Source organism: Panicum virgatum, chromosome 8N (assembly GCF_016808335.1).
Source record: "Panicum virgatum strain AP13 chromosome 8N, P.virgatum_v5, whole genome shotgun sequence".
Classification (NCBI taxonomy): Eukaryota; Viridiplantae; Streptophyta; class Magnoliopsida; order Poales; family Poaceae; genus Panicum; species Panicum virgatum.
Window position 1 is genome coordinate 12,225,538 of NC_053152.1, and position 26,326 is coordinate 12,251,863.

Here is a 26,326-nt window from a genome sequence, read left to right on the forward strand (position 1 = left end):
AGGTACACGTGACGCAAGAGGTCCGAAGTTCGAATCCCAGCCACCACCCACATGCATATTTTTGACAAAAATGAGTGCCTTAGGGTTATTTTACCCGGCGTTAAAGCCAAGAGCCTTTAGTCTCGGTTTCGGGGTACCGGTTGGAAAAACCAGTACCTAAGGCCCTTCTCAACTGGTGCCTAAGGGCCTTTTTATAGTAGTGTATGGGCCTTATTCCAATCGATTTCATTATACGGTATATTGTAAAGCTCCTCTCTCATTGCCAGAATAGTTAAAGTAATGGGCCCAACAAATCTTTTTGCATAAATGTAAGCCATTGGCATGTAAACCATCCGACAGAAGCACCAAAATCTTCCTACAAACAATAATAAACCGTCCAGATGAGATTCATATAGTTAATTACATATACAATTTAACACAACCATAGACCATAGTTGGAAGAAAAATGCTGTTCATAGATTATGTTAATCAAATGTTGAATTCAATAGTGTGAAATTATAAATAAATACCTGGATGAATTGGAAGAAAAACAGGAAGCATCCATAACTCTGGAATTATTGCATTGTTTCCTGACCAATCATATACACCTATTATCTAGGTTAAAAAAATATTGGTGAGCATCAATATAGCCGGCCAAATATCCTTTCCATGTAAGCCACGATAGGGGCTGTTCCTATCTCTATATAACAAAGATGCGGCCTCCCAAGGGAGGTGAGAACACTTCCTAATTTTACATGATATCCGAGTGTTGGAAATATGCCCTAGAGGCAATCATATTTCCTTGTATTTGTGATTAATAAAGTGTTCCTTGAATATCCATGGATGACAACTTGTATTGATTAATGCTTATGTGAAGTATTTGTGAAACATTTTACTTATATGGATATTCTAAAATGTTTCTAGTCGGAGTTCATGTGAGGACACACATGAATATTAGACTAGCACATGTATTAGTTGATTGACTACGTTTCACAAGTCATGGACATAGGGATGTCAAACTAATAATGTGGGCTAATGTGATACATGAGACTGAACTGACCCAACACGATATGATGACTTCTCGTTACACAATATGTACGTTGTGTCCTAAGACCTGAGATCATCGTATGTACTCAAGATGTGAACCGACGTACTTAGGAGCCATCAAACGCTACACCGTAACTGGGTAGTTATAAAGATGGTTTTCGGGTCTGTCAAGAAGCATGCTGTGAGACATAGTCAGTCAAGATGGGATTTGCCCCTCTCTGCAAGAGAGATATCTCTGGGCCCCTCGAGTGATTCGGATCAGGAAATGCATGGCCATACTAGGGTTAAGAGTTAACCAAGGATTCCGAATCACAGGATCGAGAAAGAAGTGGTCGGCTTCAAGCTAGATCAAATATCGTGAGGCAAAGGGAACAACATGTATAAAATTGTGACGGCTTGATAGATATGATTCACGCGTGTATAGGAGTTGACACGTTTTGCTAGAGACCGCTATCAACTATTGGCGAGTAGGAGTACTCGGCCATGTCTATTCACACGTGAGCCCATAGGGTCGCACACTTAACGGCTAGAAGCCTAATGAGGATGAGATCCTAATTAGACTGGGCTTCGATGCACTATTGGGCCTCGAGAGGTCCATAGGGTTGGACCCTTGATGGGGCACAGGGCAGCCCACCAAGGGGGCGTCCAAGGTGGGGCCCACTAAGGCCCATCTAAGAGGGCGCCCACCAGGCCTATATAAGCAAGAGGGGGGCGCCATCCCCCTAACCCTAGCCTCCTTGCTGGCCGCCGCCCCCCTTGCTGGTTGCCGCCCTTGCTGGCGCCTCCCTCCTTGCATCAAGCTCTTGTTGTTCTCGCGGATCTAGCAATTCGGAATGCGTCGCTTCTTCCCATATGTGTGGACTTCGTGGAGGTGCTGCGCTTGCTGCACAAGGACGAGCCATTCATGAGGTAGTTCACGCAACTGCACTGCCGGCTTCCATTTGCACTACACCGATGCGCTACAGAAGTTCCGCAACCGCGCATCTAGTGGTAATCCCGTGATCTATAACTGCAGTAATCCTGGTTTATGCGGGAGAAAAATTTTGTTTTGCTACCCCCATATTCCTACACTGAGCATCCTCTTCCATCCACATCAACTAAACCCTAGATCATCCCATGGCGTCCTCACCCAGCATCCCAGCGCCGCCAATCCTTAGTCCTCCCATGGCTGAGAAACTCACGCGTGACAAATTTGTGTTGTGGTGCGCTCAAGTTCTCCCGGCGGTGCGAGGCGCTCTCCTGACCGGCTTCATCGATGGCATGGTCAAGGCGCCACCACCTACCATCAAGACTACTGATGCTGAGAAGAAGGAGACGATCTTGGAGAACCCGGAGTATGCAAAGTGGATGGTGTAGGACCAAGCTGTCCTCGGCTATCTGCTGAACTCCATCATGAAGGAGATCCTAACACAAGTCGCCTCCCTCGACACCTCTGCCAAAGTCTGGGCAGCCATCACCAACATGTTCTCTACCCAGTCGAGAGCGCGGGTGACCAATCTGCGCATTGTCCTCACCAACTCACAGAAGGGAAGTATGACCACAGTGGCATACTTCACAAAGATGAAGAAACTGACCGATGATCTTGCTTCGGCGGGGAAACCACTTGAAGATGAAGAATTGGTTTCCTATCTACTAGCGGGATTCGACATCGACTATAACCCGCTGGTATCTTCTATTGTTACATGCTCTGAAACTATATCTATGAGTGATCTCTACTCGCAGATGGAGAGCTATGATAATCCCCTCGAGATTTTTCAAGGATCTGGCAATGGAGGCCAGTTCCAATCATTAGCCAATGCCTCTTAGCACGGATGTGGCAATGTGCGTGGCAAGACTCCCTATCGCGGTCATGGTAATCCTCCCAATGGCAGGCATGGCAGATAAAAAGGGGGCCAATATCCCCAAGCCTCACATCCGACTTGCCAAGTCTATGGCAAACCTAGACACACAGCCCTAAAGTGCTGGTATCGCTTCAATGACACATTCCAACCTGATGAGAAGGTTGCTAGCTCGGCCACTACCTCCTATGGAGTGGACACGAACTGGTACATTGATTCAGGAGCCATTGACCACATCACGGGGGAGTTCGACAAGGTTAGTGTCCGTGAGAGGTATCACGGCCAAGACCAGGTACAAGCGGCAAATGGATCAGGTATGATGATTCGTCATATTGGTCAACCAGTTATTCCAACCCTTGATCGTGATCTTCATCTCAAAAATATTCTTCATGTCCCTGATGCTCACAAAAATCTAATATCTGTTCATTGCCTAGCAAATGATAATAGAGATTTCCTTGAATTTTATCATGATTTCTTCAATATTAAGGATCGGGCAACGAAGAAGGTCATACACACGGCAAGTGTAAAGGCGAGCTCTACCCCCTGGTGGCACCATCGAATAAACAAGCCTTTGGAGTCTCTCGACCATCTGTTGAGAGATGGCACCGTCGCTTACCTCATGCATCGTTTCCTATTGTTCATCGTGTCCTTAAGGATTATCAGTTGTGTTACTCTTCAGATTCCAATAATAAAATTGTTTGTGATTCATGTCAGTGTACCAAAAGTCATCAATTACCATATCCAAAATCATCCAATGTTTCTCCTGTGCCCTTTGCTCTTGTTTTCTCAGATGTTTGGGGCCCTGCTCCCACATCAGTTGGCAGACATGATTATTATATTAGCTTCATAGATGACTTTAGCAAATACACATGGATCTATCTCCTCAAGAAGAGATCTGATGTTTTCCAGGTGTTTCACAATTTTCAATCCTTTGTGGAATGCCAATTTAATACAAAAATCCTTGCTATGCAAACCGACCGGGGTGGTGAATATAGACAACTGAATGTTTTTTTTTCCAAAAACATGGATTATACATCATGTATCTTGCCCATATGCGCATGAACAGAATGGATCTGCTGAGCGCAAACATCGTGACATTGTTGACAAAGGTCTTGCTCTCTTATCACAAGTCTCCATGCCACTACTAGAAAACAAGCCTTAGGTCCACCCAAAAGTACCAGTACAGAGATGAACTGGTACCTTAGGGTGGATGGAATCTATGAGTGAGCCTTAGGTACCGGTAAATATTATCAACCGGTACCTAAGGCTCTCCATAGGTACCGGGTGGTAACTTTTATATTAGTACCGGGTGGTACCACCAACCGGTACCTATAGACGAGCCTTAGGTACCGGTTGGTAACACCAACCGGTACCTTAGGAGGCTCTCCATGGGTTACGTCAAAAGGAAAATATCTCCTTCTCAATCAGAACTGTTGCGTAGGTGAGATGGTAAAGTAGCAACGCGCGAGGCTAGAGGTCGCGGGTTCAAATCCCAGCCAAAGGATATTTTGCGTGAATATTTTAGCCATAGGTACCGGTTGTTTTACCCAGTACCAAAGGCTCGAGCCTTTGGTACCCGCTTTTGGGGTACCGGTTCAAGAAACCGGTACCTAAGGGTTTCAACCGGTACCCAAGGGCATTTTTCTAGTAGTGTGCCCTTAAAATTTTGGGATGAGGCTTTCCTCGCTGCCACCTATCTGATAAATCGGTTACCCAGTCAAGTCATAGGTTTTCAAAACCCTCAGGAGCGCCTTTACCACCACACACCTACATATGACAACCTAAAAAATTTTGAATGTGCCTGTTGGCCCAACCTATGACCCTACAAGTCCAGAAAGCTTTCTTTCCGCTGCACCTTTCTTGGCTATAGCTCTTTACACAAAGGATATAAATGTCTTGATGCCTCGACGGGTAGGGTCTATATTTCCTGGGATGTCGTGTTTGATGAATCAGTTTTTCCCTTCCAAAGTCTTCACCCAAATGCTGGTGCACGCCTTCACCAAGAAATTCTTCTGCTGCCTAACCATCTTCTACCCATATATGATCAAGGGGAGAATATACTATTGATCACATGACTAACTCATCTACTGATGCCCAGGTTCCTGATGATCAGCAAGGCGGCCAAGGCCAAGAGAATTTCAATCCAGATGGCGCCCTTCCTAGATTTAACTAACACGAAATCATAGTTGATGAAGTGCAGGTACCCATCGCTTCAGGTTGCAGGCAGCAGGCTCCAGTGTCCCCATCGCTATAGGTTGTTGCAGGCTCTGGATCCCAGAATGATTCAACATCGGCAGCAGTGCAGACCCCAGGATCGTCTGCGGCAGCACATGACGAGACAGCTACGCCGCAGGGATCTAGTACATCGACATCAGGATCTTCTAGGCCATCTCCACCAGACGATCACACGGTGCAAGCAATAGAAGCAACACAGCTCAAACCCAAGACTCGCCTCAAAAGTGGCATTGTCAAACCAGCAAACCTATTCCCTGGAATGGTCAGGTATGGAAACTGGTGTGCTTCAGGTGAACCCTCCGGTCATCTAGAAGCAATGGGAGATGAACGCTGGAAAAAGGCAATGGATGATGAATATGCTGCACTTATAAAGAACAACACCTGGCATCTTTTTAAAGCACCAGCAGGTAAAAGTTTAATAGATTGCAAATGGGTCTATAAGATAAAGAGAAAGGTAGATGGTATGGTCGATAGGTATAAAGCCCGGTTGGTAGCTAAGGGCTTCAAACAGCACTATGGCATAGACTATGAGGATACTTTTAGCCTAGTAGTAAAAATTGCAACTATAAGATTGGTCCTTGCAATTGTTGTATCTAGAGGTTGGTCACTACATCAATTAGATGTACAGAATGTGATTCTTCATGGCATTCTGGAAGAGGAGGTTTATATGTGGCAACCACCTGGGTATGAAAAATCAAGCTCACCTGATCTAGTTCGCAAGTTGGATAAAGCAATATATGGTCTAAAACAAGCACCCAGAGCCTAGTACTCTCAATTAAGTATCAAGTTGCATCAGCTTGGTTTTGTATCCTCCAAGTCAGATACATCTTTGTTCATTTATAACATGTTAAATTTGACTGTTTATGTGTTAATTTATGTTGATGACATTATTGTCACAAGCTCCTCAAATGATGCTATTACAACACTACTTCGAGATTTAAATTCTGAGTTTGCTCTCAAGGATCTTGGAGATCTGCACTATTTTCTGGGTATTGAAGTGATCAAGAATGAGGAAGGAATCCTACTGAGTCAAGGAAAATATGCTATGGAACTGCTGACTCGAGTAGGTATGAAAGACTGCAAAATAGCTTCTACGCCTTTGTCAGTATCAGAAAAACTAACTCCCCAAGGGGAACTGTTGGAGTCAGAAGACAGCACAAGGTACAGAAGTATTGTGGGAGGACTTCAGTACTTAACGTTAACAAGGCATGATCTTGCATTTTCAGTCAACAAGGTATATCAATATCTTCATGCTCCTACAGTTGCACATTGGTCGGCAGTCAAAAGAATTATTCGGTATATTAGAGGAACAGTTGACATTGGTATACAGTTTCGAAAGGAGAGCTCATCTTTGATCAGTACATTTTCTGATGCTGACTAGGCCGGCAGTTTGGATGATAGAAGGTCAACTGGAGGGTTTGCTATTTTCTATGGATCAAACCTTATTTCCTAGAGTGCTAGAAAGCAACGAACAGTGTCCCGGTCAAGCACAGAAGCTGAATACAAGGCCATGGCCAATGCAACAGCTGAAGTCATTTGGGTACAGTCTATTCTCAAGGAACTTGGTGTTAAGCAAGATCGAGTACCAACCCTATGGTGTGATAATTTGGGTGCTATCTATATGTCATCAAATCCAGTGTTTCCTGCAAGGACAAAACACATTGAGATAGATTATCATTTTGTCAGAGAGAGTCTCAAAAAAACAACCGGAGATCAGGATCGTTACTTCAAAAGATCAAATAGCTGATGGGTTTACAAAAGCGCTGCCTAGGAAAGATTTACAGAACTTCATGTACAATCTCAACTTGATAAAGTTCGGATTGAGGGGCGTGTTAATAGAATAGGCTAGTCTATAGCGTGTGAATATATTTGTAATCAAAGGATATTATGGCCAGTACACAATCAGTAGATTGTTGTGATTTGTAACAATAGATTAGGAACTGATTGATAGCCGGCCAAATATCCTTCCCTTGTAAGCCACGATAGGGGCTGTTCCTATCTCTATATAACAAAGATGCGGCCTCCCAAGGGAGGTGAGAACGCTTCTTAATTTTACAGTCATAGAGCTATTTTTTGAGCTAGCATTCGGTAGGGCTTGATCTAGCAAAAAGCTGAAGCCCTTAGAGAAACCTAGCCAAATACTCCATACATTCCTAAATAAGTAGTAGCATTTTAGGTTTGGGTACGGGAATTAAAGAAGAACCGAAAAGTAGAGAGTGCACACGAAGTGAGGAGGGGTGGAGGCGGAGAGAGATAGATAGAGTTGTATTGGAAAGCGAGAATGCCACTTATTTTGGAATAAAATTTGAATCCCTGAATGCCGCTTATTTAGGAACGGAGTGAGTATATTAGAAGTCATGACAAGTGTCTAGTTGATGATGAATACGTGGGTCTACTATTGACAGAAACCGAAGATCGGTCTTAATTTGGTGGTCTGAGGCTGGGTTGCAACTATATTTTTCAGAACACATTACAAAGTAGATACTTGTAAACACGCATGCCTACTAACCCATACAAGCACACGCATCCTACCCCTATGAACGCCTCCAATGGACCAGCCTGCCTCATCTCGAGATTAACAAACTCACCGCAATATTATCATTGTTGACGGTCATGTCGCCTACAACTGAAAGAATATTAGATGAAAATTTGGGCACCCATCACTATGTAAAAAAATAACCTATGGTGACGCATAAGACAAGGGTGACGTAGAGATGACACACCTGGGCTTTGTTCCTATCGGGCAGGCGCCAGAACGTTGTCGATCACCTTTGAATGAGTTAATTTAGTGTTCTATTGAAATTAAACTTAATTTAGTGTTTTTAGTGTATTTGCTGCCCTACGCAAAAGTTCATAGGATTTTTAGGTAAATGATGATGTCCTATAGGCTATGACCTTTTCTATTATTGGAATGATCGTTCAATTAGTTCGTTTTAGTTCCAAGAATTTGTAGGAGCATATTGTTCCTGGTTTTAGCAAATAAATAATCAAAGTTCAGGTAACCCATCGGTTCGGTTTCGGTTCGGGTGGACCGAATGCCGTAGAGAATGTCAAGTCATATTTTTCATTAATTATGTAAGTTTTAGTTACATATTACGATGAACTTTTTATATCATTAATTCCAATTGAAGCGGCAAATGTTGGCGCGAATAGGCATCATGTTTGGGTGGAAGCAGCAATTTGTGGCCATTGAGAAGGCTGTCACGTACGCTTCACTATAACCATGAGAGAAGAAACAGGGCACAAGAGGGGCAAGATTTTTCTCCTCTGTTGGGATACTGCTATCTCTCCGAAATATAATAGCTCTATTTTAAATATATGGAACTTTTCACAAGACGTTTGGCCACTCATCTTATTCGAAAAATTCATAAAATTATTATTTATTTTTCTCATAACTTGTTTTATAACTATAGGTATTTTAAGTATAAATTATATTCTATATTATTTGCACACAATGTTTAAATAAGACATGGTCAAATATTTGTCTAAAAGTCAATGACGGCATATGTTTAAAAAGAGAGGGAGTAAACTACGTAGTATTATGTTGCTAACAGTTTAATAGCGTAATCTCAGTTTGTTTCATCTTGAGATCTCCAACCGAACGTAATAACAAAAGCATAGTAGTAACATTTCCTGTCCGGACGAACAGACCGCTGCCCAGGCCTCCATCGAAACAACCCAAGCATTTGCTCTCATAATTATTTCATCTTGTGAAAGACCGGATCGGGTGCTCTAGCCTAAGAGGGGGAGAGGGTGAATTAGACAACTTAAAACTTAGATCTATAGCTCCAACTAAATTGCACAATATTAAACTAAAATATGTTATCTATATGTGCAACTAAGGTTGTTCTAGTGTGAAACCCCTATCCCAAAAGAGTTTAGCACCCTATAGCCTTTTCTATCAAGATACTACTCTATGAAAGTAAAGACAAACAAGAATTGCTAGTAGAAATACGGAAGCTTAAAGAGCGGAATAGAAGGAAGCAAACTCTCGACACGGGTGTTTATCTCGTGGTTCGGTTAGCCACGAAGGCACACCTACATCCATGTTCTTGAAGCACTCACTAAGAGTATCGCTTCTCAGAAATCAAGTCTCTTCCGCGGACTCAACCACGGTCACCTTGATCCCGGGTTCCACTAAGGAGTTTCTCCACAAAGGATGGGGGGTCTCCACGTCCCCCGCTCAAGGATGTCGTCGCCGCTCCACACCAAGTCAGAGGGTCGATGACGTGCCGGCGAGCCACCAAGCTCCAAGAGGCCGGCGCACCAAGATATCTTCTTGGTTCAACAAAGAACCACGGCACAAAGGCTCAAGGTCTTGCTTTCTCACTCACTAAGAGCTAACCTAGCACTAACACTCTCAAGAATGTGCTAAGGGCTAAAGATATGATCACTAAGCTCTTGGATGGCTTGGAGATGTTCTTCGGTGTGGGTGTGATGTTCTTGAACTCCAGCAACTCCAAAATGGCCGGGAGATGGCATATATATAGGCCACCAAGTGAAGAGGGCCGTTGGGAGCCGTTACCCAACTTTTCTGCGTGGCGTCGGATAGACCGATGGGGTGTCACCAGTTCATCCGATCACTCTGTGCCCTAGGGTAGCCGTTGGGCTTCTGACACGTGTCGCAGGAGGCACCAGATAAACCGATGGCTTGGCGTTGGTTCATCCGGTGCGCGTCGGATCATCCGGTGCTGAAGGAATCTTCAGCAGTCTGCTGTCGTCATTGCTCCGACGCGTTGCTCCGGTGCTCCTTCGGATCATCCGGTGCTGAAGGCTTTGCTTCAGCACGCTTGACATGCTCTCTGAGTAATCCTCCGGTCAATGCTCCGACGCTCCTTTTTTTACACCGTCGGATCATCCGGTGCAACTGGGCCTTCCAACTGGCCTTTCCTCAGTGCACCAAAATTGCACCGACGCTACTGCATCGGTTTATCCGGTGCCATGGCGTCGGATCATCCGGTGCCTACTGAAAATGCAGAACTCGTCCATTTCATTCTTTCTTCGTGTTTTGCTTTGCTTGGCCTTTTTACTTCATCCCTGAGATCTATTAATGTTCACTTAATGAATTTATTAATCCCATTGATTGCATTATTACTCAATCACCAAAATCACAAAACAATAGTCTAATGGGGCCATTTTCCTTACAATCTTGGCCCAGTCATCAGTCCGGTGTAGTGAGTACTTACTCATTCACTACTGCACCCGTGAGATTCACGGAGCAAGACTCAAACATTCAGATTCACAAAGTCATTATTGGTAAAAGCGACAGATCATCAGTCTTCAGATTAGATCTTGTCACCAAGTAAGACTTGTTGGCATGATCCTTCGACAATTTTATTGACAAAAATGCGAGAGAAGACGTGTTCCGGAATTTTTTTTTAGAAATGGGAATATATTAATATTCCAGCCGCTGCATGAAACTATACATATAGCTGTTCATTATTACACTCGAAGTTCTTCTGAACACCAAAAAAGACGACTCAATTTGAGAAACAAGCACAAAATTATCCATTGGAAATTCTATAGCTAAAAGACCATCCATTGGAAGCGAAAAACTCCATAGCTGTAGTTTCAAGCACACGGCACCCCAGAGTAACTTGAGGTCGCTCGTTCTCCTTTTGCAGTAAACCCCAAAAGCGGATCCAGTGTGTCCCTCGGAATATTACCTGCAAAGGAGTAGCAGCTCTGGAGTTGTTAAAAACATGTGAGCACAAAGACGTGTTCCGGAATGGAAAATAGAAAGCAACAATGTGAGCACAGAACATGTCTAGGAAATTTCGTTGCTGGCTAAACATAGTAACTATGACTTTTCTTTCGAAAAGCTCAAGTACAATTTGTGTCCTCACAAACAAATAGTCAGTATTTTTATGCAAACGTCAATCTAATCACAGGAAAATTATGTCTCCTCTTCTCTACAACTTCTAAGTGTGAGAAAAATAGTGCCGACCTGAATACATCACCATGGAAGACTTGCAAGACTTCGATCATGGAATGGTCAATCCGAGAAAAAGGGGTTCATGGGCGTGCACCTGCCAATGGTGACCAGTTCAACGCAGCTTATAGTTACGCCACATAAAGTTTCTGATGACCATTCAACTCTTAAGATCAAGCCTGAAGACTCTAAAATACCAAGAGGTGCATAAGGTTGCTACCAGTTGTGGGTGATGAAAGCCAAACCAAAATAATCAATGGCACCTCTCCTCCTGCCCTTGCTCCTCCTGCTACTGTCATCTACTTCTGTTCAAGCTCAACAAAACATCACCTTGGGCTCCTCCTTAACACCCCAAGGGCCTAACAGCTTTTGGCTCTCACCATCCGGCGATTTCGCGTTCGGCTTCAGGTCCGTTGAGGGCAACCCCTCCTCCTACCTCCTTGCCGTCTGGTTCAGCAAGATCAGTGACAAGACGGTGGCTTGGTATGCCAAGACGAGTGGTCCAGAGCCAGCTCCAATACAAGTTTCATCTGGTTCACGCCTCCAGATGACCATGGGTGGGATGCTCTCCCTCCTTGACGCCACCAACACAGAGGTATGGAGTCCCCAGTTTGTTGGCATGGCAGCCTATGCCAGCATGATCGACACCGGAAACTTTGTACTTGTTGCTGCAGATGGCAAAACCATATGGGGAACTTTCGACAACCCAGCAGATACCATCCTGCTCACCCAAGAGCTCACCACTGGAAGTATGCTCCGCAGCCGGATCATTGCCACAGACTACTCCAACGGCCGGTTCATCCTTAACATGCAAAGTGATGGTGTTTTCCTTTACCCTGTTGCTTTGCCATCCGGTTTCCATTATGACTCCTATTGGTCCACTGCTGGCAACACCACAAACCTGGTGTTTCATCCGATGGGCAGAATATACATAACCTTGGATAACGGCACACAAATCAACGTAACACAAGGGGCAGTTGGCTCCATGGCAGACTACTACCATCGCGCCACACTTGACCCGGATGGTGTGTTCCGGCAATATGCATACCCAAAAACTGTCAGCAACCTGTGGAGTCAGGCATGGTCTGTGGTGGGCATGGAGCCCCAAAATATCTGTTCAGCAATGACAGAGATCGGTAGCGGTACATGCGGGTTCAACAGTTACTGCATGTTGAATAGCACAACCAGCCAGACTACCTGCATGTGTCCTACGCAGTACACGTTTATTGATCAAGATAGGAAGTATTTAGGCTGCAAACCAAACTTCCAGCCACAAAGTTGTGACTTGGATGAAGCAGATGCCGTATCGCAGTTTCAGTTGATGGCGATATACCATGTGAATTGGCCTCTAGCTGACTATGAGAAGAACAGCCCCATAACTGAGAACCAGTGCCGGCAGCTCTGTCTCACAGATTGTTTCTGTGCTGTCGCTGTGTTCCATGACGGTAGTAGTACATGTTATAAGAAGAAGCTTCCTTTGTCAAACGGAATTATGGAGGGTGATGTGCAGGCAACAGTTCTCATCAAGGTACCAAAGAATAACAATTCACCATCACAGCTCACTGAGTCCAGCAAATGGAAGAAAGACAAGAAACATTGGATCCTTGGAAGTTCATTGCTTCTCGGAAGCTCGGTCTTGATTATACTTCTCTTGATCTCCGTTATAATTTTTGGTAAAAACTATACAGTCACTAGAAAGGTAGCTCCATCTTTGAAGTCCTCAAGCAACATAGGATTGCCCATGAGAGCCTTCACTTATGTCGAGCTCGAGAAGGCAACTGGCGGATTTCAGGAGGTGGTTGGCACCGGCGCCTCTGGTATTGTGTACAAGGGCCAGCTACAAGATGAGCTCAGGACATGCATTGCTGTCAAGAAAATTGACAAGCTTGAGCAGGAATCAGAAAAGGAGTTCACTGTTGAAGTCCAAACTATTGGACGAACACACCACAAAAACTTGGTCAGGATGATAGGATTCTGCAATGAAGTAAAAGAAAGATTATTGGTCTACGAATTCATGACTAATGGATCGCTCAACAGATTCCTATTTGGTGATGCTAGGCTTCAGTGGAACCTTCGAGCTCAGCTTGCTCTTGGGGTGGCAAGGGGGCTTCTATATTTGCATGAGGAATGCAGTACACAGATCATCCATTGTGACATCAAGCCCCACAACATCCTTCTTGATGACAACTTCACAGCAAAGATCTCAGACTTTGGCTTAGCCAAACTGCTCCGAACCAACAAGACACAAACAAATACGGGTATCCGGGGTACCCGAGGATATGTTGCCCCTGAGTGGTTCAAGAGCATTGGTATCACTGCCAAGGTGGATGTTTACAGCTTTGGGGTCATCCTGTTGGAGCTCATCTGTTGTCGGCGGAATGTTGACTTGGAGGCTGCAGAAGAGGATACAAAAATATTGACTTACTGGGCAAATGATTGTTATAGGTATGGCAGGGTTGATTTGCTGGTGGAAGGTGATGATGAAGCGATTTCCAATCTGAAGATGGTAGAAATGTTTGTGGCAGTCGCATTGTGGTGTCTCCAGGAGGACCCGACTATGAGACCTACAATGCTGAAGGTAACACAAATGCTTGATGGAGCAGCTGCAGTCCCCACTCCTCCTGATCGATCTTCTTTTGTCAGTTCAATTCGATAGTACTGTTCCTGCATATTGTAAGAATATTACAAGTATGAACAAATATAGTGGTGTAGGAAATACAGCCATCATCTACTCGAGGCAAATACATACAGAACTGCGAACCATACTGTTAGTGTTCCTTGATGTAGCATCTGTAATAATTGGCTGGAGCAAATATTATGATGGCTTCGTCTTCCAAAGAATTTTCCTATGATAAGAATTTGTTACTTGTATGTTGCATCTCTCTGCTGCTTAGTTAAACAATTACCAAATCCTATCAATCATTGCAACCATTGTTATCTAGTCATCCGACTAATCACGATTAGTTGACTTTATCGCTCCCCTTGCACTGATTACGGGAATGACTAGACCAGAGCCACTAGGAACCTAGTGGTCCGACTAGTTATCGACTAATCACGACTAGTCGTCCGATCAACCTGAAAAACGATCAAGTTTGGGTGCTGGATCTAGTTGGTGGGTGTTGGGCTGCTGGGTTGGCAATTAGGCCCGTTAGGTTTTATTCAATATAGATCATTCTTCACCCTTCAGTGCCTTCCGTCACTGCCCGTCAGCCACGTCATTGATAAAAGCATGTGCCGTTGCCTCCCAAAAACCATGCGCCGCTGCATGATAAAACAAAACTATATTTTGTATACAGTATATTATATAATGTATGGGACAGGAATATGGAGTTCTGGACAGTTCACACATCACATCTCACAAGTAAGTGCCATCAACTGACCATCATTGTGATGTTGATGCTATATGTTAGACTATATTTGCAGCAGGCCTAGTTGGGCTGGGCACATGGGCTTAGCAGCCCAGCAGCCGTCAGGTGTTATGGTAGATGATACCTGTATTAGGTAAGGATCTCCTTGATTGGGTGCTGATTCTATAAACCCTAGGATCTCCTTGATTGGGTGCTGATTCTATAAACCCTAGGATCTCTTTGCCTATATATTGTACACCCCTGTACCTTGGTTAATCAATCTACTATTCTACCGAGCCATACTTTCTCTCATGGTATCACGAGTCTGGGTTCCTCTCCCGGCTCCCCTTCCGCTGCCCTAGCGCGGCCCCCTAGCCGCGCGTCCCCCCCTCCCCTGCGCTGCGTGCCTCCCTGGCCGCGCGCCCCTCTGCTCTCGCGCCGGCACCTCGCTGCGTTGCGATGGCAGGGCCTCCTCCTCCCCCTGATCCCAAGGCCGCAGACTCCTCTGCCGAGATCAAGGCCGCCGCCGCTGCTAAGGAACAGGCCGCCGCCGACGCCAAAGCCGCCGCCACCGTCAAGGCAAAGGCCTCTGCCGCCTTCTCCTCCATGGCGCCGTCCACCCTGGATGATGCCGCCGCCGCCGCTGCGCGCAAGCGCGCGGCAGCTCGGAAGCATGCCCGCGTTGATGCCCTAGTGCGCGCGACAGCCGCCGAGCAGGAAGCCCTAGCCGCCGCCCAAGAGCGCGATGCCGCTGCGGCGCGTGCCCAGGACGCCCTCGCCCGCGCCAAGTAGGCGCGCGCCGACGCCAATGGTGCGCCCCTTGGCGCCAACTCCGACGACGATGACGCTAGCTTCGACCTCTCCGAGTCCCCTGATCTCCAGGAGGCTCTTCTTCTTCACGAGACCACCACCATCGCCAATCTGCACGCTCAAGCTGTTGCTATGCAGAACGTCCGCATGCTGATCCCGACGGTCCTTGACGTCAACGCCGGCAACTTCTCCCGCTGGCGTGATCAGTTCCTCCTAGCCGTCGGGAAGTACTCGCAGCAGGACCACGTTCTACGGGACAAACCAGCGCTCTCCTACCCGGATTGGCAGCGCATGGATTGCGTCATCAAGTCATGGATCCTCGGCACCATCTCTGACGACCTAGCCGAGATGATCTCGGGCCAGCACTCCACCGCCCACACTATCTGGTGCGTCGTGGAGTCGCAGTTCTTCAACAACCGTGAGACACACACTCCTCCTCGACACCAAGCTCCGTACCTTCGTTCAAGGTGATTTATCCATCACTGATTATTGCAAGGAGCTGAAGAAGATGGTGGAGCAACTCGGCGCTTTGGGCGAGATCGTCCCCGACCGCACTCTCATCCTCCACGTCATTCGCGGCTTGAACGAGCGGTTCAAGAATGTCGGCATGCATCTCCGGCGCGGGCGCCCCTTCCCCACCTTCCTCGAGGCCAAGGCGGATCTCCTCCTGGAGGAGATGACGATGGACCCCCAGGCGCCCTCTCAGGCTACGGCGTTGGTGGCCTCCGGCTCGACGCCTACTACACCCTCATAGTCGGTGCGCCCAGGTGGCACCGATTCCGGGGGGCCTCTGCTCCTTCATCCAAGAGTCACAGCAGCACAGTGGGCTGCCCTCCAGCGGCCAGCCCGCCGGCCAGAAGACCAGCTACGAGGGTGCCCCCATGGCCCTCCTACTACAACCCTTGGACCGGGTCCATTCAGATGTAACCCGGGATGAGGCCTCCGCTCGTTGTGCTCCCACCGCGCCCTCCCCAGCAGGCGCCGCAGCAGGCGCTGCTGGTACATGCTGGCCAGTGGGGTGCCCCCTCTCCTGGATTTTATAATCCACTTGCCGGGCTGCCCTCCTGGGATCAGCAGTCTCTTGCGTCGACCTTCAGCACCATGACCTTGCAGCAACCTCAGCAGCCCACTGATTGGTACTTCGACTCAGGTGCTAGTTGCCACATGACCTCCCGTTCTGACACTCTCTCTCACTTTACTTCCCCACAGTATCCTACTCCTACTTCAATTGTTGTCGGTAACGGTTCCTTACTTCCCGTTACATCCACCGGCACCACAGTCATTCATCCTTCTTTACGCTTTAATAATGTTTTGGTTTCTCCTCAACTTATTAAGAATCTGATTTCTGTACTCCAGTTTACTATTGATAACAATTGTTCTGTTGAGTTTGACCCCACTGGTTGTTCTGTGAAGGATCTTCTATCTCAGAACGTGATCGTCAGGTGCAATAGCTCCGGGCTGTTGTACCCTCTTTGCCTCCCAGCTGTGCATTCCTTGGTTGCTGCCTCTGGGTCTTCACTCTGGCACCGTCGTCTCGGCCATCCTAGGCGCAAGGTGCTCTCCATGCTTGTGTCATCCGGCTTGCCCGACTATAGTCATGATCATAGCTCCACTCTTTGTCATGCATGTCAGTTAGGGCACCATGTGCGTCTGCCTTTTCAGTTGTCATCATCTAGAGCGTCAAATAATTTTGATATTATACACTGTGATTTTTGGACCTCTCATGTTCCTAGTGTATCGGGGTACAAGTATTATTTGGTCGTTCTTGATGATTGCTCACATTACTCGTGGACTTTTCCTTTGAAGCTTAAATCTGACGCTTTCTCGACACTCGCTCATTTCTTTGCCTTCGTGCACACTCAGTTTGGCGTGACTGTGAAGGCCGTTCAGTGCGACCATGGCTGGGAGATTGACAACTCCACCTCCCGCACGTTCTTCCTCACCCACGGTGTTCACCTCCGCATGTCCTGCCCTACACCTCTCCCCAGAACGGTAAGGTTGGGCACATCATTCGTTCCATCAACAATGTTGTGCGTTCCCTTCTGTTCCAGGCATCCCTCCCGCCATCCTTTTGGGTTGAGGCGTTACAGACAACCACCTACCTCATCAACATTCTGCCCACCAAGACACTGTAGAAATCCACCCCACACCTCGCCCTCTTCGGCAAGGCGCCCACCTATGATTATCTGCGTGTCTTTGGTTGCAATTGTTATCCAAACCTGTCAGCAACTGTTCCATATAAACACTCTCCTCGGTCTACATTGTGTGTTTTCCTAGGATACTCTCCTCATCATAAAGGATACCGCTGCCTTGACCTCTCTTCCAACATATTGATTATCTCTCATCATGTCATCTTTGATGAGTCATCCTTTCCATATGCTGAGCATGGCTCCTCTCCCTCTGCGATGGATTTTGAGTTTTTGGATGCTACTGACTTTGTGCCAGTGCCTATCGGTGTTGTGCCCAAGTTTCCTGCTGCAGGTTCCTCCTCCGCACAACCATGTGCGGCTGCGCCTGATGGTGATTCAGATGGTCCAGCAGCGCATGATGCACTCCCAACTGATTCCTCGCCCTTGGACGTGCCCTCGTACGTGCTGGGCATCGTCTCCTCGCCCGCACAGCCACGTGCGGCCCCCAGGACGGACCTCGTCCCCGCACAGCCACGTGTGGCACCGGCTTCTTCACCTGGCGATGCGCAGGGCTCTCCAGCCGTCTCGTACGGCCCCCCACCCAGCTTCCCGCCGCTACCCTAGCAGCCGGCGCCTCCGGAGTGCGTCATCACCTAGGTCTACACGCGCCGACCCTGTCCCGCCGCAGCGTCGACCTCGGCGACCTCTACGGCACCCCCAGCCAGTGCTGTGCCCGTGCCCCTACCAAAGGATGCTGTTATTGTCCCTCCCGTGACCAACCAGCATCCAATGGCCACACGGGCTAAGTCAGGCTTCTGCATCCCGACGACATATCACGCCACTCCGCTGTCTCCAATCCCGAAGACCTTCCGTAGCGCACTGGCCGATCCCAATTGGCGTGCTGCTATGGAGGAAGAACATGCTGCTCTCATGAAGAACCACACCTGGGAGCTTATTCCACGGACTTCACAGGCTAACGTGGTGACGGGCAAGTGGGTCTTCAAGCACAAGTTCACTGCCGATGGGTCTCTGGAGAGGTATAAGGCTCGCTGGGTTCTTCGAGGTTTCACCCAGCGGCCTGGCGTGGATTTTGGTGAGACTTTCAGCAAGGGTTGTGAAGCCAGCTACTGTGCAGACAGTGCTCTCCTTGGCTTTCTCTCTCTCTTCAGTGGCCTATTCATCAGCTTGATGTGAAGAATACTTTTCTTCACGGCACCTTGCAGGAGACAGTCTATTATGTACAACCGTCTGGTTTCGAGGATCCCACCCATCCAGAGTTTGTTTGCCGTCTCAACAAGTCTCTCTAAGGGTTGAAGCAGGCTCCTCGTGCTTGGTACAATCGGTTTGCTACACACTTGCTCTCTCTCGGATTTGTTGAAGCCAAGTCGGATACGTCGCTCTTTGTCTATCAGAACGGCTCAGACACAGCTTATTTGCTTCTGTATGTCGATGATATTGTGCTCATAGCCTCATCACTGGGTTTTCTTCGGTGGATTATTTCGGCCCTCCAGCAAGAATCCTCTATGAAGCACCTTGGGGAACTGCATCACTTTCTGGGTATGCGAGTTCAGCGGTGTGGCTAGGGCCTTCTTCTTTCTCAGCGGCAGTTCATGCTGGATATTCTGGAGCATGCCAAGATGATAGAGTGCAAGCCGTGTTCTACTCCAGTCGACACAAATTCTAAGGTTCCAACTGATGGAGGTGCGCCAGTGGCTGATGCCTCGGATTATCGGAGTCTTGCTGGTGCCTTGCAGTACCTGACGTTCACCCAGCCAGATATTGCTTATGCTGTCTAGCAGGTCTGTTTGCACATGCATGATCCACGGGAACCTCACTTGGTGGCTCTGAAGCGCATCCTGCGCTATCTCCAGGGCACTCTTGATTTGGGCCTCTTGCTGCGACCATCCACCTCTTCGGATCTTGTTGTCTACACTGATGCTGATTGGGCCGGTTATCCAGATATGCGCAAGTCCACATCGGGCTATGCTGTGTTTCTAGGTGAGAACCTCATCTTTTGGTCCTCAAAGCGCCAGTCGACTCTCTCGAGGTCCAGTGCGGAGGCTGAGTATCGCGCTGTGGCCAATGGAGTTGCTGAGGCTACTTGGCTGCGCCAGCTCCTTCAGGAGCATCGTGCCCCTCTTCGCCGCGCCACACTGGTATATTGTGATAATATCAGTGCTATCGACATGACTTCCAACCCTGTTCAGCATCAGCACACAAAACACATTGAGATTGATCTTCACTTCGTCCAGGAGCGGGTTGCAGTTGGTGATCTCCGAGTTCTTCATGTACCTACTTCATCACAGTACGCGGATATCTTCACCAAAGGCCTGCCTTCTTCTTTGTTCACGGAGTTCAGGACCAATCTGAACGTGTGCAGTGGCTGACGATCAGACTGCGGGGGCGTGTTAGACTATATTTGCAGCAGGCCTAGTTGGGCTGGGCGCATGGGCTTAGCAGCCCAGTAGCCGTCAGGTGTTATGGTAGATGATATCTGTATTAGGCAAGGATCTCCTCGATTGGGTGCTGATTCTATAAACCCTAGGATCTCCTTGCCTATATATTGTACACCCCTGTACCTTGGTTAATCAATCTACTATTCTACCGAGCCATACTTTCTCTCACTATATACTGTATACAATGGTATACATATAACTATGCAGACGACTAGAACCGACTAGGCTCGACTAATCGGCCTGATTGACAACCAATCATGACTAATCGCCTTATTCATGGCGACTAGGTTCAACTAGATGGCTGTATAACATTGATTGCAATCATTACTCACTAGCCTCATAACTTCACCATAGTCATGGAAGAGTCAGCATTAAAATGAAGGTGAGTGCCTTATCATCTTTGGACACATGCCAACAATGCACATACACTGAACTCCAAAAAAAAAATTGAGCTGAAACAGTCAAAAGAGAAATAAATAAATTTTGTGCTCAAGTGCATATTCAGACAAGCAAAACGTAACACCAACAGAATTTAAGCACACTTCAGAATCAAGTATAGGTCCAGAAAACAAGTTAGTTTGGGAATTTTTTTTTTAAAAGTTTGTTTGACAATTACTGGGAATTAGTTCTTCAAATTTGTTTTACACATTATAATAAGATGTAATATTTCGGTATATATCTTTATCGTGCACAACAAAAAAGCGTACATCCTTAGGGCCTGCTTGGTTTCTTTGCTAGACCTGGCTTGCCTAACCTCAATGAGCAAAATCACGTAAAGAAGCTAGAAAAATCAATCTGCACACGGAGGGGATCCATTGAAGCACTAGCACTTCACTTAGCTTCAATTCAGCAAGATGTACTGTGGATTCCGACGGATGGCTCCTCGATTTGAGGAAGTGAAACTCGATTTCGCAGAGACGAGATCGATTGGCAGTAAGGAAACCATTTGAGATCGATTTGGCAGCAGTGAGCTTGTCGATTGGCCATGGGTAGATGGGCATAAGCACACAATTTGGGGGGTAGTAGGGATCGATCCATACCGAGCTTATATTGATTGGAGCTCGATTTGGAAGCCACAAGGTTGATTTCGGCTTAATTTTGCAAGGATGAGCTTGTCAATGGCATATTTAGTGAACAATGCAACAGCTTGCTGGTGGATGGAGTAGGCAGTGGCAGGCCATGGGCGAACCTTGCCCACATGGGAGAGCCAAATCGGTTTCCTTGCCAAGCCAAGCAAAGCTAGTTTTTCCCAGGCTGCCAAACATCAATCCTTCATAGGGAAGGCCAGGCAAGAACTGGGAGGGGAACCAAGTGCACCCATAATACTTTCATGAACCAAGCCTGCAACATAAAGCTTGAATCTAATCAAGCAAGAATAAGATCAAAGTCAAATATTGTTTCCCTAGAAGTGGAAAGCAATTTTTTTAGAAACAAGAATGATACTCTTCGGGCATATGCTGACGTTTTATGGGGGGAAAAGGATATGTTGACACTAAAGAAAGAGCCATCCCAGCAAGCATATAAGCTAGAATACAAGCCATCCTAAGTCCATCAGAAATTAATTAACTTGGTAGTTTAAATGTTCCATACATAACCTCTCAGGATTAGAGAATTATCCTTATGATGCAAACCATTTTATGGTCTCAGATCTATTTAGTCGCTCAAGCATTACATAAGCATGCTAGTCAACTGAACAATATCATGGATCCTCCCAGATGTGCTTCTAGTGCATTTTCACATGCTCCTCCACCAGTTCTAATTGAGAACAGACCCCTCTACCAAACAAGAGTGACACTGAAGAATATTTTGAGAGAGAGAGAGAGAGAGATGCTGAAGCAAAACCATTCAACCCGATTTCATTCTTAAGTTTCAAATGAAGAAAGATTGCTTATATGAACAAAAAAGTCTAAACCACAAGTGTAACCACTCTTAATAGTTGCAGGAAGGTTCCCAGCGACATCAGAAAACAATAATAAGTACAATGATCTCTTTTATTATAGAATTTGGAATATATATAATGTTAGGTTCACTGATATGTCGGAGGGATTACTCAGAGGTTCTAAGTGTGGTGAGTGATGTGACAGGTTGAAGGATTGACCCATGGTAGTCACTGCCGGAGAGGAAGGGGGGGGGGGGGTGGGGGGGTTGCGGCTGTGGCAGCAGGCAGAGGGCCAGAGGAAGTGTAATCCCTTCCACCAATCAATCTCAAACTATGGCGAAGCCATTAACTAAATCTAGGATATATGCCAGTTGCCAGCTCGATGCATAATTGAGTTTGAGAGCCTTTGGTTTAACCCCAATCTCAGACGACACCAAGAATTGTGCCTTGAATTGGCACCTGAAAACATTAGTAGGGTAAATACGAACTTTCACCACCAAGATTTAACTCAGTAGAAATCACGCCATAAGCAGATTCAACAAGCAGTTTGGTTTCGCGGCTCATTCTAAAAAATGCGGGCCGGTGTACATCCCCACATTTGGAAGGTAGAAATTGAAATTGTAAGGCACCGAGAAACCTGACGGCAAGGTGAACAAGATATGTACTTGGAGCCGAAAGGGAGGAAGGAGCCAACCGTGGGAGGAGGCGAGCTGTTGCCTGGACACCATCGAGCCGTGGCGGGCGCCGGACGGCCCCGGATGCCGGACCGCCAGAGCAGGAATTGATGACGCTGGCCGTAGTTTTTTTTCCTTTTCTTTTATCGCTTCCTTTATATGTGTGATGGCTTCTTTCATGTGGAGCTTCTGTAAGCATATACTTGAATGGAAAATGCCTCCAATCTCATTTTCACATTTGGACGCCCAGCTTGGATTCTTTAGCTGATTCCAAATGATTCCGTGTTAAAAAATGTTGTGATTTCTTCCCCACTCCACTTGATTTGAATGCCAAGTTGTTTAGTAGCACAGACAACCCGGTCTCTGACGCAACTGATTTGAATGCCAAGATTGGTGTTGCTTATGTTTCAGCAAGTTTGTTTTCATATGCATGATCCTCGAGAACCCCATCTTGCTACTTTGAAGCTAGACCTAAGAAAATCTCGGGCCGGGCCGAAGAAAAGCCCGACTTTTTCGGGCCTTAAAAATCCCTCCACGGGCGGCATCGGGCCTCTTTTTCGGGCCGAGCTCGAGCCGAGAAAAATTTTTGAGGGCTTGATTTGGTCTATCTAAGCCCGTCCCACCAAGGGTGCAGGCTGGGCCAAAACCCACCGGGCTCAGACCAGGCCACATTTGCTCAGGTCTATTTGAAGCGCATCTTTCACTATATTCGTGGCACCTTGCGTTTGGATCTTCTTCTGCTGACTGGGCTGGCTGTCTAGACACACAAGTCCACCTCTTGGTGATAATTTGGTCTCCTAGTCTTCCAAACATCAGAACATCGTTTCTCATTCTAGTGCTAAAGCTGAGTATCAGGCAGTTGCTAATGCTATTGTAGAAGCCACCTAGTCGTACCAATTTCTATCTGAACTACGATCTCCTTTGCAGAGCGCCACATTGGTTTATTATGACAATATCAACACCATCTACATATCTTCCAACCCCATCCAGCATCAATCGTATCAAGCATGTGGATATTGTTTTGCACTTTGTTTGTGAGCATGCTGCTCTTGGTGATGTCCGTATTCTATACGTTCCCACACCTTCTCAATATGCTGATGTTTTCACCAAGGGGCTGCCATCTTCGGTGTTCATGGAGTTTCGGTCCAATTTGAATGTCCAACCCATTGGAGATCCGACCCCGGAAGGGGGCGAGGGGGATGTGGTGGGATATATTTCCAGCTTATTGCTGTGCATGTCTATAAGCCCAGCTGACATCCCTTGCCTATATATATTATATACACATGTACTCTCGTCTCCCAAATCAATCTATTATCCCTTCCAATCCCAATTGATTTCAATGAGCTTATTTTTTTAACTCCAAAGTCTCAGAAAAGCTAAATCAAATAGACTCGTACAGGCCTTTTGACTTTTGAGGAAGATAATCTTCGAGGGAAGATATATCTACATGTACAAAGAGCTGCATGCAGCAGTACATAGTTCCATCGTTTGTCATGCATTTGTCCTTGAACGAACGTGTGAAAGAGATCAAAAGTCACTACCGGAAAGCCGTTATTTGCCGAGTGCCTATTGGTTTGCCGAGTACTTTCCATCGGGCACTCAGCAAATAGCCTCTTTACCGAGTGCCGCCACAAAAACAATCGGCACGGTACACATTGGTGAGCCTCATTTCACATGACAAGGGCCAAATTGGCAATTGTAACCTGTTGTTGAACATATACAGTAAGAGTCACTGACAGGCACATGCAATAGGTAGCAAAGTATGTACCCTACAAATTGGTTACATGTGTTTGCCCCCTCAAATTTTCTCTGCATAACTGCACAACCAGTATGTTGTGGGGATTTTTAGGGGTACCCACAGCCGGGTGGCGGAGCGCACCCGCCTATTCCCAGTGAGGGAGTACTCGGGGAAGTACTAGGCGATGGGGCTGGATCTTCGCTGAGACAAGGACTCAAGAACACTCGATTTAGAGTGGTTCGGGCCGCCGGAGCGTAATACCCTACGTCCACTGGGAGATGTATTGTCTTGGTTGTGTGAATGAACCTATCCTCTGCTGGCCTTGGCTCTTGCCCAGCCTGAGGTTTTCTAGCGGCGCTCCCTCCTTTTATAGATCAAGGGGGAGCGGATACATAGGACGTCGATGCCCCGACAGGTGGGCCCAACGTGAATGCGGCTACAGTGGTAGCGAATCTTTCCTTCGATATGCGTACTGCTGCTCTCCTGTCACAGGGGTCTTCTCTTGTTCCGTCAGCTAGGTGCCCGTTGGAGTAGCGTAGCTTGCGGCGTGGCCTGCTGAGGCTATTATGTAGCGTCATAATGGGTGAAGCCGAGCCGTCGTATCCGACTGTTACGGCAGACTGGCAGACGCGGCATGGGCGGCGCCATCGGCTCCACTGCCTTGGTAATACGCGATCAATAGTGCCCCCTGGTCAGTCAAACGCCTCGGCTTCCACTATATCAAAGTGGATGTCCACCTACTGCAATGAATGCGAAGGTAGGTGGACCTCAATATGGAGACCAAGGACTTCATACACGTGTCGGCCCCGGACCGCCCTGAGGCGGGGCGTCCAAACTTTCCCTTCGAGAGGGGTCCGGTTGCTATCCAGGACCCTATGAGGGGTCCGGGACCCCGCGGGGGTCTGGATTCCTTGGGAGGTCCGGAGCCCTGGCTGCTTGCGCTTGAGCGCCTGTTTTTCCTGGGACACGTGGCGTTCCCAGACCTTCCCCGGCCGTGGAACAGGTCCGGACCTTTGTCGGGAGGACAGGACTTCGGACTGCAGGGGTCCGGCTGTTTGGTTGTAGTCAAGGATGACTACTAAGGCTCTTGCCTAGTCACAGCAAGAGGGGGTACCCCAGTCCTGGGGTACCGACAGTGGCCCCCGGGCCCACCTCGGGAGAGGTATGAACCCGCGGGTGGGGCCACCACCGTGATGTGTTCCGACGCAACTTGATTGCGTTGGTGTGCTCTTGGAGAGAGTGGGCATCCCGGACCCCTGAGGCCGGTATGATTGTTGCCTGGTTTAGGTACTAGAGTGCTCTCCACGGGGCGACGAAGGTGTAGGCTTAGGGTACAGAACCAAGCTAAGCGGCTACACGGACTTCGGATCGCTCAGGGGGTAGCACTACTTCCCGGACCCGGCTTTTGTCGACCGTCTCCGCCGGAGCGGGCCACCGGAGTGGACTTGGAGCGACCGGGGCGAGCGGTCTCCGCCGGAGCGGGCCACCGGAGTGGACTTGGAACGACCGTGGCGAGCGGTCTCCGCCGGAGCGGGCCACCGGAGTGGACTTGGAGCGACCGTGGCGAGCGGTCTCCGCCGGAGCGGGCCACCGGAGTGGACTTGGAACGACCGTGGCGAGCGGTCTCCGCCGGAGCGGGCCACCGGAGTGGACTTGGAGCGACCGTGGCGAGCGGTCTCCGCCGGAGCGGGCCACCGGAGTGGACTTGGAACGACCGTGGCGAGCGGTCTCCGCCGGAGCGGGCCACCGGAGTGGACTTGGAGCGACCGTGGCGAGCGGTCTCCGCCGGAGCGGGCCACCGGAGTGGACTTGGAACGACCGTGGCGAGCGGTCTCCGCCGGAGCGGGCCACCGGAGTGGACTTGGAGCGACCGTGGCGAGCGGTCTCCGCCGGAGCGGGCCACCGGAGTGGACTTGGAGCGACCGTGGCGAGCGGTCTCCGCCGGAGCGGGCCACCGGAGTGGACTTGGAGCGACCGTGGCGAGCGGTCTCCGCCGGAGCGGGCCACCGGAGTGGACTTGGAGCGACCGTGGCTGACAATCCGATGAAGCATGTTACCGGACCTCATAGTAAGGTGCAAAGAAACCAAGCCTTATACTAGAAGAGAGCCCGGGACCTCTAAAGTCAGCAGTCCTGGATACTAGAGTACTTGTAACAGGGTAGTGAAGTACGTAAACTTAGGGTACATTACCAGGCTAAGCCACGCGGAGCTTCTCTACCCCAGGATACAAATACCACTTCTCCAGAGCAGGTCCTTAGGGGT

At 47.9% G+C, this 26,326-nt stretch overlaps 1 protein-coding gene and 1 non-coding gene across 2 annotated transcripts; both read left to right on the forward strand.

Annotated features, from left to right (window-relative positions):
- Positions 1-2,625: 2,625 nt before the first annotated feature.
- LOC120687094 lies at positions 2,626-2,764 on the forward strand. The gene has a single exon (XR_005680592.1). It is a non-coding gene; the product is annotated as a small nucleolar RNA Z247 (small nucleolar RNA).
- Positions 2,765-11,271: 8,507 nt separating this feature from the next.
- On the forward strand, positions 11,272-13,950 carry LOC120684591 (G-type lectin S-receptor-like serine/threonine-protein kinase LECRK4). The gene has a single exon (XM_039966448.1). The coding sequence runs from the start codon at positions 11,288-11,290 to the stop codon at positions 13,685-13,687; it is 2,400 nt and encodes a 799-aa protein (XP_039822382.1). The 5' UTR covers positions 11,272-11,287; the 3' UTR covers positions 13,688-13,950.
- The last annotated feature ends 12,376 nt before the right edge of the window (positions 13,951-26,326 follow it).

What these genes read in the sequence shown, in the direction of transcription:
- LOC120684591 (XM_039966448.1), top strand. Translation starts at nt 11,288, where the DNA reads ATGGCACCTCTCCTCCTGCCCTTGCTCCTCCTGCTACTGTCATCTACT.